This window comes from Anarhichas minor, unplaced genomic scaffold (assembly GCF_050575085.1).
Source record: "Anarhichas minor isolate MPS153535 unplaced genomic scaffold, ASM5057508v1 ptg000062l, whole genome shotgun sequence".
In the NCBI taxonomy this organism is placed as follows: domain Eukaryota; kingdom Metazoa; phylum Chordata; class Actinopteri; order Perciformes; family Anarhichadidae; genus Anarhichas; species Anarhichas minor.
In genome coordinates, this window is record NW_027466508.1 from 2,620,786 (window position 1) to 2,634,069 (window position 13,284).

Here is a 13,284-nt window from a genome sequence, read left to right on the forward strand (position 1 = left end):
GCCTGCTGGGTACACATTTATCATGGCTCTTAGAGGTGAAACATGGCCCGGGCTATAACCAGACAAGAGCGAGGCTGTGAGCTGGGCAGGCAGAGACTTGTGTCAATAAATGGGGGAATGGAAAGATCTAAAAAACATCTTTTCTTGTTTTGGTAGCTCCGAAGCATGTTTCACAGCTATTTCTGTTTTTAATGCACTTCCCTTCAGTAACAACCTCCCCTGGGTGTAAAAGTAATAACAGCACCCTTGTTAAAAGTGTTGAAGTGCTGATTTCACGTTGCCTAATTTAGCCCTGGCATAGCAGAGAAGCTACATGAACACTGCACTGTAAGCCAAGCAGACAGCAGGATATCCAGGCTATAGGCTGGGTTTGGGCTCACTGGGGACTCAACCTGCCATTAGCAGTGGGAACTAGCACAGCATCTGATATAAGACAAGGTCCATGTTCAGCCTGACAGAGCCTCACTTGCAGAAGGTATTCTAAAGATGGCAGAGACAAGCACAGGAAATTTCATTGCTCATGGAACATTAGATTTCCCATCGATTAGTTCAGCTTCACGTGAATAATGAGCATAAGCGGTTTGCAGAACATGGCTTTGTTTTGACCTGCTTCACTTCAAAACAATTCATGTAGCTTTCTGCATTTGTAACTAACATCTGATCAAGGGTTTTTGAGGGAGGACAGGGCTACGTTTATTTGAAGGCAATTTAAAAAAAATCAAAAGAATCTGTCATTTTTCATGGCCATCTGAATCTGAATTGAATCTGAAGAACTACCGTGCCTCGCAAATATTCTAAATCCACAGTACTGTGCTCTTCAGGTGTCCCAGCAGGGATACAAGCAAGAGAAAGAAAGGATTGTACTTTTATTTTGTAAAAAATTGTGGCTTCTCAAGAAGTAATTGAGACTCAATTACATGCTGAAAGAAGAAGCACAATAACACAGGCCTCAATGCAGCTGCTTCTACGGAATTCAGGATTTCCAGCAAAATTGTTGGTTTGGACCCAAATTGAAGCAACTACTGTCGCAACGTTTGTGCGAAAGGAAAAACTGTTTCATAGCCTTTTCTCTTTGAATTTTGGGGAATATCAATCTGCTTTGTAATATTAACACCACGCTATGATATGGAAGGTTTTATCCCACATCCTCTATCGCCTCTTCGGGTAAATTCGACAGTATTATTGGTGCCAGGTCAGCTGTCAGCAGCCTTGCCAGGGAGTAGGAACAAACATAATTCTCTTTAATCTTCCTTCTGTCATCCATGTGCATTCAGGGGACCATCTCTTCCGTCATTTGGTCCAAGTGATTATCGCTGTGATTTTTCACTTGGTTGCTGCTAATGTATGGAGGCTGGTGATTACAGTGTGATTAGAGGGAAAGGTGAAATAGCATGTCTAATACGGTGCAGGCGATAATTGAAGGCTGGTGAGTACAGACATTAGCCAGGTTTGAAAATGCCGTTCCAGGGGGGAGAGCTGCTGAACAGTTGGGCTGAGGTTTGGAAAGGCATCGCTGCTCTTAGGACAGGGGAGAGAGAAGGGAATACATGGCACTCTTGATATCAAATCCAGACCTCCTGCTTATTTAAATTATAAATAAATTGTAGTGCGGTGAATAATCTGCCGGCACATTTTATCAGTCCCTCCTTCAGTGATTTGAAATATAGGTCTGCTCTGCTTTTCTCTCTAAAGAAAGCCAGAGAAAGAGGGAGGGGACAGCAGTAAACAGGAACTGGTTCGACCGGAGCCTAAATTACCAGACCCCAGTATATTTTAACCCTTTAATCCTGTTTTTTGAAAGCATCTCACACAGATACATAGTGTTTGTCACCAGGAGCTTGATTACAGCTTCTAATTTTCTGGATTAAGTCATTGGCCATCATCCTACTGTAGAAGCATCAATTTAAAGGATCTCAATGCCGTGTTTGGGTGTTGACTTCCTCCCTTTACCTCCCTCTCTCCTTCTTTCCAAGCCATGCCTCTTACCGCCAGCTGCCAGTGCTCAAAGAGCTGGTGTACGGATGTGAGCTGGTGTTCAACAGAGAAAATTGGGAAGTGTTCAGAGTGACTGATACAGTATCGCTCCTCTCGCTAAGCTCATTCCAAACATATTGATCTGCTTTTAGAGAAGAGGCTGCATCCAGAGCTCTAAAACAGTCAAAATAAAGGCTACAGGACTCTAAATCAAGACATGACAGTATTGGAGTGCTTTACTCTGTCCTGTCTGGCGTCAGTGTCAGAGAGGCTACAAGCATGCTGAATGATAGTTAAGGGTGACTGTTAGATCTAATTTAGACAGTCTGTTTAAACAGAGCCATTTTTTTTTTTTTTACTCCATACGCTTTATGTATAATATATGAAGAAAGCAGGCATGTTAATAGTGGAATTAACATATTTGATAGAGCTAGATAAGCTCTGAAAGCCTGCACTCCGTTGTCATCAATACAGTAAATCGAGTTTGTCTTCAAAGAAGTGTTTGTTTGTATCTACCCAAGAGACAAGAGGCAATTTTTCTCAATCTGGGGTTTTGCAGCTGCTCCAGTGGACACACACATCCTTGGCATGTCACTTATATAAGTCCTGGTTGTTTACAACGTGAATACTTTGTTTTTGACAGAATTCCAACGCCATAAGGGCCACTTTATTTATATGCTGAGTTCATTCTGCTGGCAGTTTCAGTAGCTGTCACCATACTCCTCCTCCCTTTCTTTTACCCTCATGACCATCCATTTGTCCATCTCTCTTAGTAGAACCGTCACCCTTTCAAACAATTTGTGGCTTCATAATTCACACTCCTTGTTGCAATACAAAAGGTCAAGAAAAAAACCCAAAAGACTCCCCATGTCCATTTTGCTTGGTCTTTACAGTGGATTGTCGCTTGAACACAAAGGCTACTGAGAAGCCTTAAACGTCTGCACCCTGTCCAGCACAGACATTAGCAAGTTCTGTCTTTTCTTCATTTTTTTTCTTCTTCCAGAACAGTCTGTTCATAGCTGTCAGAGAGTGCGGTGACTTATACATCATGATGAGCGAGATATCCAGTGGCACCTTAACGTCCAAGAAAAAGAGACTCGTTGCGTACAGGGGCAGATGAATACCACCCCACACCCACCCTCAACCTTTGCCCCCTTTATCCACTTTTCATTACGACTTCAAGTATTATTTTTTTTAAACAACAGCAAAAGTTAGCAAATCTACATTTTTTTCTAATCTACTTTACTAATCTACAACCGGGTGCTAAATCAGCATCCAGAGCAAAAGATCACCCCTTATACTACGATGCCATGTCTTTTTTTTATACATTATTTCCATTTTCTTTTATTCATAATTACAGTAGGCCACTGGATATTGATTTAATGATTTTTTTTTTTTTTACTACGAGTAAATTGTAATACTTGCAGCTACAAGGTATGAGTTTTTTTAAATATATATTTATATATTTATATATTTATATTCTTTTAAAAAGCGTTTAGTCCTTTGGTCCCTATTTCCTAAGGAATGATGCATGTAAATTATCCTGGATTCTCCTCTTCGCTTCTCTTCTCTTCTCTTCCTCTTCTTTTCTGTTTCTCGTTTTCTTCTTTGATCCAGAGCTTGCCCTGTCACAGAGCACAACACCTGTGTAGGCACAAAAACCAAAATGGCAGCAGGCTGGTGTGTGTGTTTGTGTGTATGTGTTTGTACGCACATGAATGTGTTTGGGTCAGTACTTGAGTTGGCATTTGCACGTATTTATACATGTACAAAGTATTTTTTTTTTTTCATTTTTCGTTTTTAAGTGTAGCATCTTTAAACGTGTGTTTTTGTTTTGTTATCTGTGTTTATGTGTGTTTATCTATATCTTGTGTCAGTATGCATGCTTTGAGCATAATGAGTCTATAAAGGTTTTTTTTCCCCATCATGTCTAAAAAACAGCAGCAAAAAGTTGGTCTCTGCAAAATATCTTCTTCCACAGACGCCGAAGCAAAAAAGGGAAAAAAAGGCATTTGCGAAGAAAGAAGAAAAAAACAAAACTCTGGGATCCCTCTCTCAGTCACCCAATCTTTCAGCGGGTTTCCAGCTGGATCAAGGGGCCACCCTTCCTTCATGATATGTAGCAGACCAAGAAGTCTTTGTACTTTTACTGCACTTGTGGAAATAAGGTGTTGTGGCCCTTCATCCTGTGACAGAGAGAGAGAGAGAGGAGGGGAGAGAAAGAGAGGGGGAGAATAAGGAGAGTGGATTCAGTGAGGCTGCGGCAAACATGCTCAGGGTTGCTGGCTCCTGGTTATCACACAGACTGACAGGCACAGCCAACAGCATGAGAAACAGACGGGGAGGAGAAAAAAAAAAAGAGGAGTGTGTCAATCAAAAACCAGAAATAAGTGGGCTAGAGGTGGGGTTGGAGATTTGTGTTTTAACCATATGGAACATCTACACTGTGACAGCACTAATCCAAGAAAGGCCTAATTCAAACGGACTACATGCCCCTTGATAAAAAGAAATACAGCTGAATGTTGTCTGAGATGTTGCTGTCATTCGACTTACTGTTAATTCATTACAAATAAACTACCAAAAGAACAAGAAGGAAACATAAAGAAGACGAGAAGTGTGAGTGTTGAAATAGTGTTATGAATATGACAGAAAAAGTGATGGTTGTCCAATATGAAAAAAAAGAACAAATGGCCTCTAATTAGAATCCCATGAAAAGCCAACCTAGAATCTCCCCAGCCGTTGTGTTGACTTGAAATGCTGCATTGTCACTAAATATGTCTGTGCAGCAGAGATTTGGATATAAAAGCTCTAGTTTACAGCCTATCATCCCTAATATGTTGTGAGCTATGATGTAGGTGAAGAAAGGCTACTAAATCACAGCAAATCACTCTCTGGGAGCGAACATGAAAGGGCCTGACTTTGTGACGGGAACACGTGTGCCCAGACACTCTTTGTTCTACCTTTCCATTCCTGTAAATGAGCTTGTTACCATTTCATTATAGATCTGTTTTTTCTTCTTCTTATGTGTGCCAAAGCAAGCCCAGCCATTAGCAGCATACAGCACTCACGAACAGTCCCGATTACGGATGCCCTCTTTTCTAAGCCACTCGCGTTATATGTATACTAGCACAGAGCAGAAAAACACACAGTGGCTTTAAAATAGACCCCCCCCACCCCACCCCCCTTCCACCAAGTAAACAGCTTCTTTCAAAACATCACAAGTATTTCATCCTCCAACTCTGTCAGATAATAAAGACTTAATTTTCGTTTTTTCACAAGCTTTGTATCCCAGTATTATGCCCTCCCACCATACTGCCACCTACTTAGATGGTTTCATAAAAGACACCTGGCAGTTATGAGGCATAGTTGATGCCAGAAAGACCTTATCCCTCCCGTCTTTCCTGACTAGACAACCCCTTGAGTTCATTGGATAGACTACGGAAGGCAGAGTTGCCTGCAGGGCTTCTGAGAGAATAAGGCAGTATGAGTTCGACGGAAACGACTAACTCTTATCAGGGTTTGGCCTGGAGGGATAGAAACAAACTCACTTGCAAAGAAAGGACCTCTTTCACTGTGAATCTGTTTGCTGCCTTTTCTTCTTACAGAGCGAGTCATAATTATCTCCGATACATGCCAACAAAACAAGAGAGAGCTAATTTATCTGCTGGCATTGTCCTGGCAAACAACTGGCAGCAGCAAATACTTATCCCAGGTATTTGTATTTTGTTCTATTTCGGCACCCTGCCTATACATCTCTGTGTACAGTATGGCTGTATGGTGGACATATTTTAGCCATGTGGGTCTGCAGCTCTGCTATCACGGCGTAATTGGTTTGCACCCTCATAAATAAATAAATGGGAAGTGATTCTCATGTTAGGCAAACAAAACAATCTTGCAGAAGTACTCCCTGTGCAGATGGAATCCACGGAGAAGTGGAGTGTCAACATTTGCCTGTGCTCTCTGCGTGATCGGTGGAGATTTAATTGGCTACACAAACATAGGGTCATCTTGGCTATCTCTCAACTAAACAGCTGTCGATCGGAGGGAGAAAAAGGTCCTTTTTTTGCAAAGATTCAGACTTTCATGAAAAAATAAATCATAGTTTGCAGGAAAAAACGCTGTTGATGTGAATGTCAATGAATAAATAAATGAGAACGGAAATACAGTACATCCACACACATGAACCCCACAAGAGAAAGTCAAATATCACAAGGGCACACGGTACAATAGCACAAAGGGTCAAAGGCCACTTCCAGTAATAATCAACCAACCAGTCAGCACATCATTACATTATGTACAACAGGTACCAGCCAAGAGAGGCATCGTTTTACTGCACTCCACAAATTGCCAATATACAATATACAGTATACAAAAGTAGGGCAGAATATAAAGAGATAGAGTTCAGAGATATCAATCAACGCCACGTCATGCAACGCAGTCACAGTCCCACCACATGACGTCATCCAAAAGAAAATGACACCATGGGTTCAACTTACAGCTGTGGGAACCTGGCCCCATGACAGGTGTGGGGGGTGGCTATAGCGGAGAAAGGCCACCTCCCACTGTGATTGCTCATATCAGGTTGCCAGGTTGGTGGGGGTGCAAAAGAAGGAAAGAAACAGTGGGATTTTCTTTTCCTTCAGTCAGAATTCAAAGCACCCTTTCCATATTTATTCCACACTCACTTATTCTGCCAAACAAATCAAATGAAGTTATTATGGTTATTACCATTTAAAAAAAAAAAAAAAAACAGAAAACAGTTGACAAGTAGAACAGAAATAAGAGAACAAATAATCCTCAACAAAGCACAAAAAGGAGCCTTTTCTTGTGCCTCAATGTGGTGGTGAAATATTCTCAGGCTGACAACATTCGCAGGTTAAAAGGTTGAATTGATGTATTTATATTCACAAAGATAACCCTTAAAGGCAGAAATGCATATTTCAGAAACTTGTCCTGTCTACAGTAATTGGATTTGCCTTGCATTGTTTGCTATGAGGGTGGCCGTACAGTGAGTGCTTCGGCTTTTTTTGCATTAAGTTTATCTTTAAGACACAGAACGCAATTTCAGAGTAGCAGGGCTCCTGAGACCAGCAGAAGAGAATGCTGTCTGATCGCGTTTTTAATTCAACTTCAAAGCGAAATCGTCAGTATTAGAGGAAAAAAAAGGGGGCTTCTGGAGTTATCTACATTTTTGAAGTTTTTTACCTAAGCAACACAAAGAAATTCAAGTTTCATCAAAGTTTTTCATCGTTTTTCACGCATTTGGATTTAGAAAATTAAACAGTAACTGTTGAACTTGACTTATTTCAGTCTTTTGCTCAATAACTCAATGTACTCTTTCACAATACAAGGCAATAAATGGAAAATAATAAAACAAATTATACAAGTTATTTAAAGTAGATTGCTCAAATTTTTCAAATCCAACCTCTTAATATAAGATCCCTCATGGTTTTTGTAAATCTATAAACCAGGAGCTGGCCTCAGAAGCCCACTGGGGTAGTTTTTCTTTAATGTTTTCATCAAATTGCACTTGGTTTTGGTCTATTGGTTTCCCTTAACTCAACAACAGAAGTGATGTAGTAACAGAAGAAAAACAAAGAGATAGATTGAACCAGACCAGAGACGAAGGAGGACATGGAAACACACACAAGCATTAACACACACGCACACACACACACACGCACACACTTCCTGATAAAGTGACAGAATATTATTGCGGGAAATGTCTGTACTTGGAGACATTCTGAGTACATCTCAATGACTGCCCTGTCATTCAATGCTGTTGCAGGATATTTTCCATTTGTCCCTCATTGATGCGCTATAGTAAATCAAAATCCAAACCCTCAACCCCCCCCCCCCTTTTGAGGGTGTCTGCTTTGAAAGCCTCTCTTCAATTTGCAGGACACGGCCCTATTCAAATGCTATCAGGCAAGAGATAAATGGAGCATCTATCATTTGTATTGCATACCACCTTCCATTAACGCCATCGTGTGGCTTTTAAAGAGTCAAATCTAAAACAAACAAATGGTATTACCATGCTTTTATTTATGGAGGAATATAATCCAGGCGTATGCTATTCTAATGAAAAGTTGTCTTGGCAATTGTGCGAAGAGAGCATGCATCTATATTATTTTTCACTGGCAGCTGCACTTTGTAACAGATGGGTGATGATTCTTTGAATCAAGCCTGACACTGTGAAATTAGTCTTTATTGAAGGATGGTGCCACTTTAAGTAAACCTTTCTTTTTATTATTTTGTATGAAAGCTCTGAGTTTTTAAGGGCCCAAACAATGAACTGTTAGATATTGAAGATATCTGGCACCGGATATACAATAAGCACACATAGGTAACCATGCATTTGCAAGGTTTCTCGCTCAACTTTGTGATTGCAAAGTTAATAAAAAACAGCCATCATTAAAAAGTTTAAAAAAGCAGATATTAGTGTGATTTCAATAGAGTATGTTTTAACTAAAGATTGTTCAGTATTAAAGTAGCTCTTCTGTATATGTAAACACTGGCATAGTTTGCTACTAACACTTTCCCCAGTCCCACACACACATTTCCAACATATTTAAATTGGCATATTTGGTGTTAAAAAATATAATTTGTTGCTGTGTATATTTCTATTTATTTATTTTTTATGCATGGTCAAATCACAAGTTATCAAAGCATTGAGTTCTGCTTTGCTACAAGGTTACAGGTGATTAGAATTATGAGGACATGCACTCCAAGTTAAAATCACCACAATATTCCTAAACTATGTTTTTGCTATTTGTGGGAATTGGCAAACAGTAAATGACAGATTACGAGTATGGACTATGACTGTTTAGAAGAGGTTGGTGAAGCATCACTTTTCCTAACCAAATGGTGCTGAGTGGGGTTGGTGCTTGTGCCACCATTAGACAAGCCACTGCAGTTTGTAGGCTGAGTAAGTGATTTTCCATTAAGCATCTTTTTGTTGATTTATTTCTGTGAGCACAAACTTTTCGTGTCGTTTACAACATTAGTTTACTTATCATGCTCATCGGTAGTCTTATAAAAAGTTGTTGTACTATAAATCTGGTTTTATGAATTTGTGGCTCAACAACTTGTATCGATTCTCAATACAGTCGACTGGTAATTATGCACAGCTGGGTATTGATGATGTCATGAATTTGCACTGGAGCATACTGCATGCATGTACACTTTCAATCGCAAGAAAAAACAATTCAGTGGAGCAGAGCAACCAACAGGCGTTTAACAGGCTGATTATGTGAAAAGTGCAATCTAGAAACTAGTGCCCTGATGCCTTCACAGCATATGTGTGAAAAAAATAAATTAAATAAATCTAATAATAAAAAAAAATAACAAAACAAATGTCATGTCACATCAGGGCTCATGGGGACAAAGTCTGATAATGACTGCAGAGTTAGAATTGTACCTGTTTCCCTAGTTGATCACATTATACGTATATTAAACTAGGTAGTTTGTTGCATTTTGTAGTTCTATTAGTCCGTCATATACATTTCAACAGAGACCTTTTAATGCAAATTATGGGTGATGGGATTTTGTACTGGTGAGAAGACTGGAGAGTTGGTTTAGTTCATTTGCATCTTTTACCACAAAAAGTTACCAGAAGTCTTAATAAACAATTCAGAAAAATATTTAAATACCTGAAGATTGTGTTTTATTTTGTTAAGCTCTCACTTCGTAATGGTTGAATACAACCCTTTAAAAGTCAAAATAAGTAAAATCATACAAATAATATTTTGTTATTATTTTGCATAATATTTCAACTGAGATTTGAGCCAATGCACTCTCAGACATTCACATCTACTGCAGCAACAAGATGTAAACTATCCACGTGAGGTTGTTTGGCTTGAGAACAGGCATGGCATGGCATAGTAAGGCACGGGTGTTATTATACCTGGGTACGGACAGCAGACGAGTCAGTAAGGTCGGTTGGCATCCTTTGGCCGCTTTAGCTGCACCTTCAGCCTCTTCATGCCTATCTGAAAGCCGTTCATGGCCTGGATTGCGGCTTGAGCACTGGACGGGTTATCAAAACTCACAAAGCCTGAGACAAGAACACAGAATGGGAGAGAGATGGGGCCAGAAACAAATGGGAAAATAGAAAAAAGGAACAACACATGAGGGGAGAAGAATGGGGGAGAGATGAGAGAGAAACAGAGAAGAGAAAGGGAGAGGGAGAGGGGAAGAGACGGGGAGCAAAGACAGACGAGATGAAAGAAAAAAAGAGGGGAGAAGAAGACCCTTTTAACTCTCAACAATGACACAACAATAGCTCTTTGTTTTCTCTTTTCCGGGGATTAATTGAAAATCTTTGAATTAAAAAGATTACATGAAATACCACAAAGGCTAATAACACAGATATTAAAATTCAAACGAAGAGGAGCTGTTAGGAGCCGCGAGTTTAACTTGAACAGAGAACAAAAAAAAATACATGAAAAGGTGTTCAAAGATTAGAGAGAAAAGAAGGAGTCTCATGTTGTGTGTGGATTTTCAGAGCAAAGTCTGTAAATGTTAGCTGCGTGTTTGAGCTGCGTAAGAGTGACGGGGGCTACACATGTGTGTTTCCATGTACGCGTGTGACTGAGCCTGTATCTGAGTGAAGAGTAAAGGGCATGGGGATCGTGACGAGATGCTAGGAGCAAGGTGTGTAGGACGGAGGTGCCTGCTGCTCTGAGTTATCACCTGGGTGTCGAGGCGGAATGAGCCCACAGCTTTCCACACCGGGACTCCTTGCCTGCTCTTATCAGACACCTCTGTGATTGACGGCCCGAATTTTCCGCCTGCCAGCTGATTTGATCACACCGCTATGGGTCCAATTTAATTTGGGGGGAGAGGGCAGGCTTTTGTCAGTGCGGGTAAGATAAGGCTGCTGCTTTTACAAACCCTTTAAACAAACTGAGCAGGGAAGGGCCTGTCAGTTGGCAGTGATCCCCTCCCAATCCCACAAACACACACACACACACACTATCCCTGGCTTTAACGAATCTCCATACCTCACATTTACACCCACATGCCAAAAAGGAGATAGGATGCTGGGGGTCAAAGTACCGAAGGAGAGGACACAGACTGCACTGCAAACGTTAAGCTCTGATATCCATGTACATTTAAATATTCTATAATCAGAACAAGATATTTTAGCTTCCAGTTTTAGCTGTTTTCTCGAGACAAAGTAACTGGCTGATGCTTCATATCTTTGATTCAGCACTGAGCGCGTGGTGCTGCGCAACTCAATACCCCGAACGCTACTAGTGGTTGAAGTATGGCTCTCGCAGCAGCCATCCGCACCAGCAGAATGTCTGCATGCTTTGTAATGTCATGCATCTTTAACAAAACACATACAAGGTTGCAAACATTATTGGTTGACAACCGGGAAAAAAGTCTCGGACCAGGTTGAGCAGCAGAAAATGCTGCAGTACATACGTCTCACATTTCCCTAAAAGAAGGACTTACTATGCTGTGCACTGATGCCGTTTGGTCCCATGAAAACCCTTTTATGCACTAATGTAGAGGTGGCTGTAGTCTAGGGGCGTCTGGAAGTCCTGGTTCAAATTCCATCATAGGCTGTCTCCTGCACTGCTGCAACTACGTTGCCACTTGGAACAAGTTGGTCAACCTCCAGGTGATCAATTATTTTTACATTAGCAAGTGTTAATTGGAGATTTGCTGTTTAGGGTGGCTGTTAAAAACTATTTAAAAGGGATGGCAAGTGTGTGCGCAGTGAATACATGAATGTGCAGATGAAATGAACATGCTCAGGTAGACTTAAAAGTGGGAAAGAACAAAAAAAAAAGCAAAACTAGGAAAGAAACAAAAAGTGTATCATGTTCTCGAAAACCGTTTTATGTAAATTGCATCTCTGGTGCATGTTTATGTTTTCTATCATATCTAAAAATAATTGGGCTCCCTAGGTGTGTTTGTGTGTGTCATTCCATTCTCAGAAGAACCTTTTGAAATCCTTTTTTAAGGTAAATCCAGCTAATTCCACTTAACAAGGTAAGCTTTGATCACTTTTAAAAGTCAGTATTGAGTGACTAAACGCAGAGGATTAAGGCTAATGTTATATCCATAGATTCCCAGGTTATGGCTAGATTAAACACAATATAGCTCCTCAACAGTAGGTGTTTATGGGCTGCACACTATCCTTAATGGATGTTCTAAAAATTCTCAATAAAGCATCTCTAACTAATAACACAGGGTGTATTAATACGCAATACACTGGCGCTTTCTTGTCAACCCTTTTTTTTAATGTAATTGTTTTAAAGCGAAATGATTGATAAATCCCGAAAGTCTTTTCTTCATTTCACCTGCACAAGTGCTTAATATCACTTCATGTCACATATTCATATCCATTTTTATCGCAAAGCAAAAAAAAATTCCAAACTAAACAGACATCTGTCTGAATTGACAGTGATGGATCCCTTAAGAGCATACTCCAAATCCTACTCCAGAAATACATCTTTTATAAGAACATGCTTCTAAGGCTCCTCCAGTGACCTTTTCATCATATTCAAATTTCCAAGCTTCTCTGTAAACACTCCGTCTTAAAGAGCGACGCCTGGTTATCTCCTCTCAACATCCCAAAATGTAGTTCACCTGTGCTGCAGAGAAATATGGCCATGTACGCATAGATGTTTTTTGTTAAAACTCACAAGAATGATTCTGCAGTGGCAAGGAATTTTTAAAAAGTCTTTTATTTAAATGTATAAAACACATTATTAAACATCCTGTATCTACGAAGACACTACATTATGCTGCCTTTTAAAATGAAGTAGATACGTTAACTTTTACATCAATAAACTTGAGATTTTTGAAGAATGTTAGCTATCTTTAGGTGATGAATATGAGATTTAGCTTTTTAGATTTTACAACAATTACTAGAAGGAGATAATTAGAAGAAGATAGAAAAAAGTGGATTATCTAAATTAGGATATGGAATATGGTGTGCTACTCAAAGGATAGTGGGACCATTTAAATCCTGGTTAACTATAGGCTGACATACAGACGGGATTGTTTGTATGTCCTGAACTAACAGTAAGGTTATTGGCTTTCTGTTAGTTTGTATAAAATATTGTTGCTTTGATATTTATTTCTTCAGTGAAAACTGAGCATGTTTTCTAAGGACAAATTTAAAACATTTTCAGACAATTTATCAGTCCATCCATCTATCTATTGTTCTACTGAATCTGATGTTTATCTACACATGTACAGTATGTGAGTCTACGGTGCCCATTATCCACATCATCAAGGCTGAACTCGCACATTTTTAAGATGAAGTGTTCCACGCTCTTAGAGGCCTCA

General features: G+C 39.8%; 1 protein-coding gene across 1 annotated transcript in view; it reads right to left on the reverse strand.

Moving 5' to 3' along the window:
- Positions 1 to 738: 738 nt before the first annotated feature.
- celf6 (CUGBP Elav-like family member 6) overlaps positions 739 to 13,284 on the reverse strand; it is a 130,683-nt gene continuing 118,137 nt past the window's right edge. Inside the window, exons 11-12 of the mRNA XM_076077955.1 lie at positions 9,881 to 10,030; positions 739 to 4,160 (exon numbers count right to left, since the gene is read on the reverse strand). Coding sequence (XP_075934070.1) covers positions 9,903 to 10,030 — 128 coding nt within the window. The 3' untranslated portion in view covers positions 739 to 4,160; positions 9,881 to 9,902. The remainder of the gene's footprint in view (positions 4,161 to 9,880; positions 10,031 to 13,284) is intronic.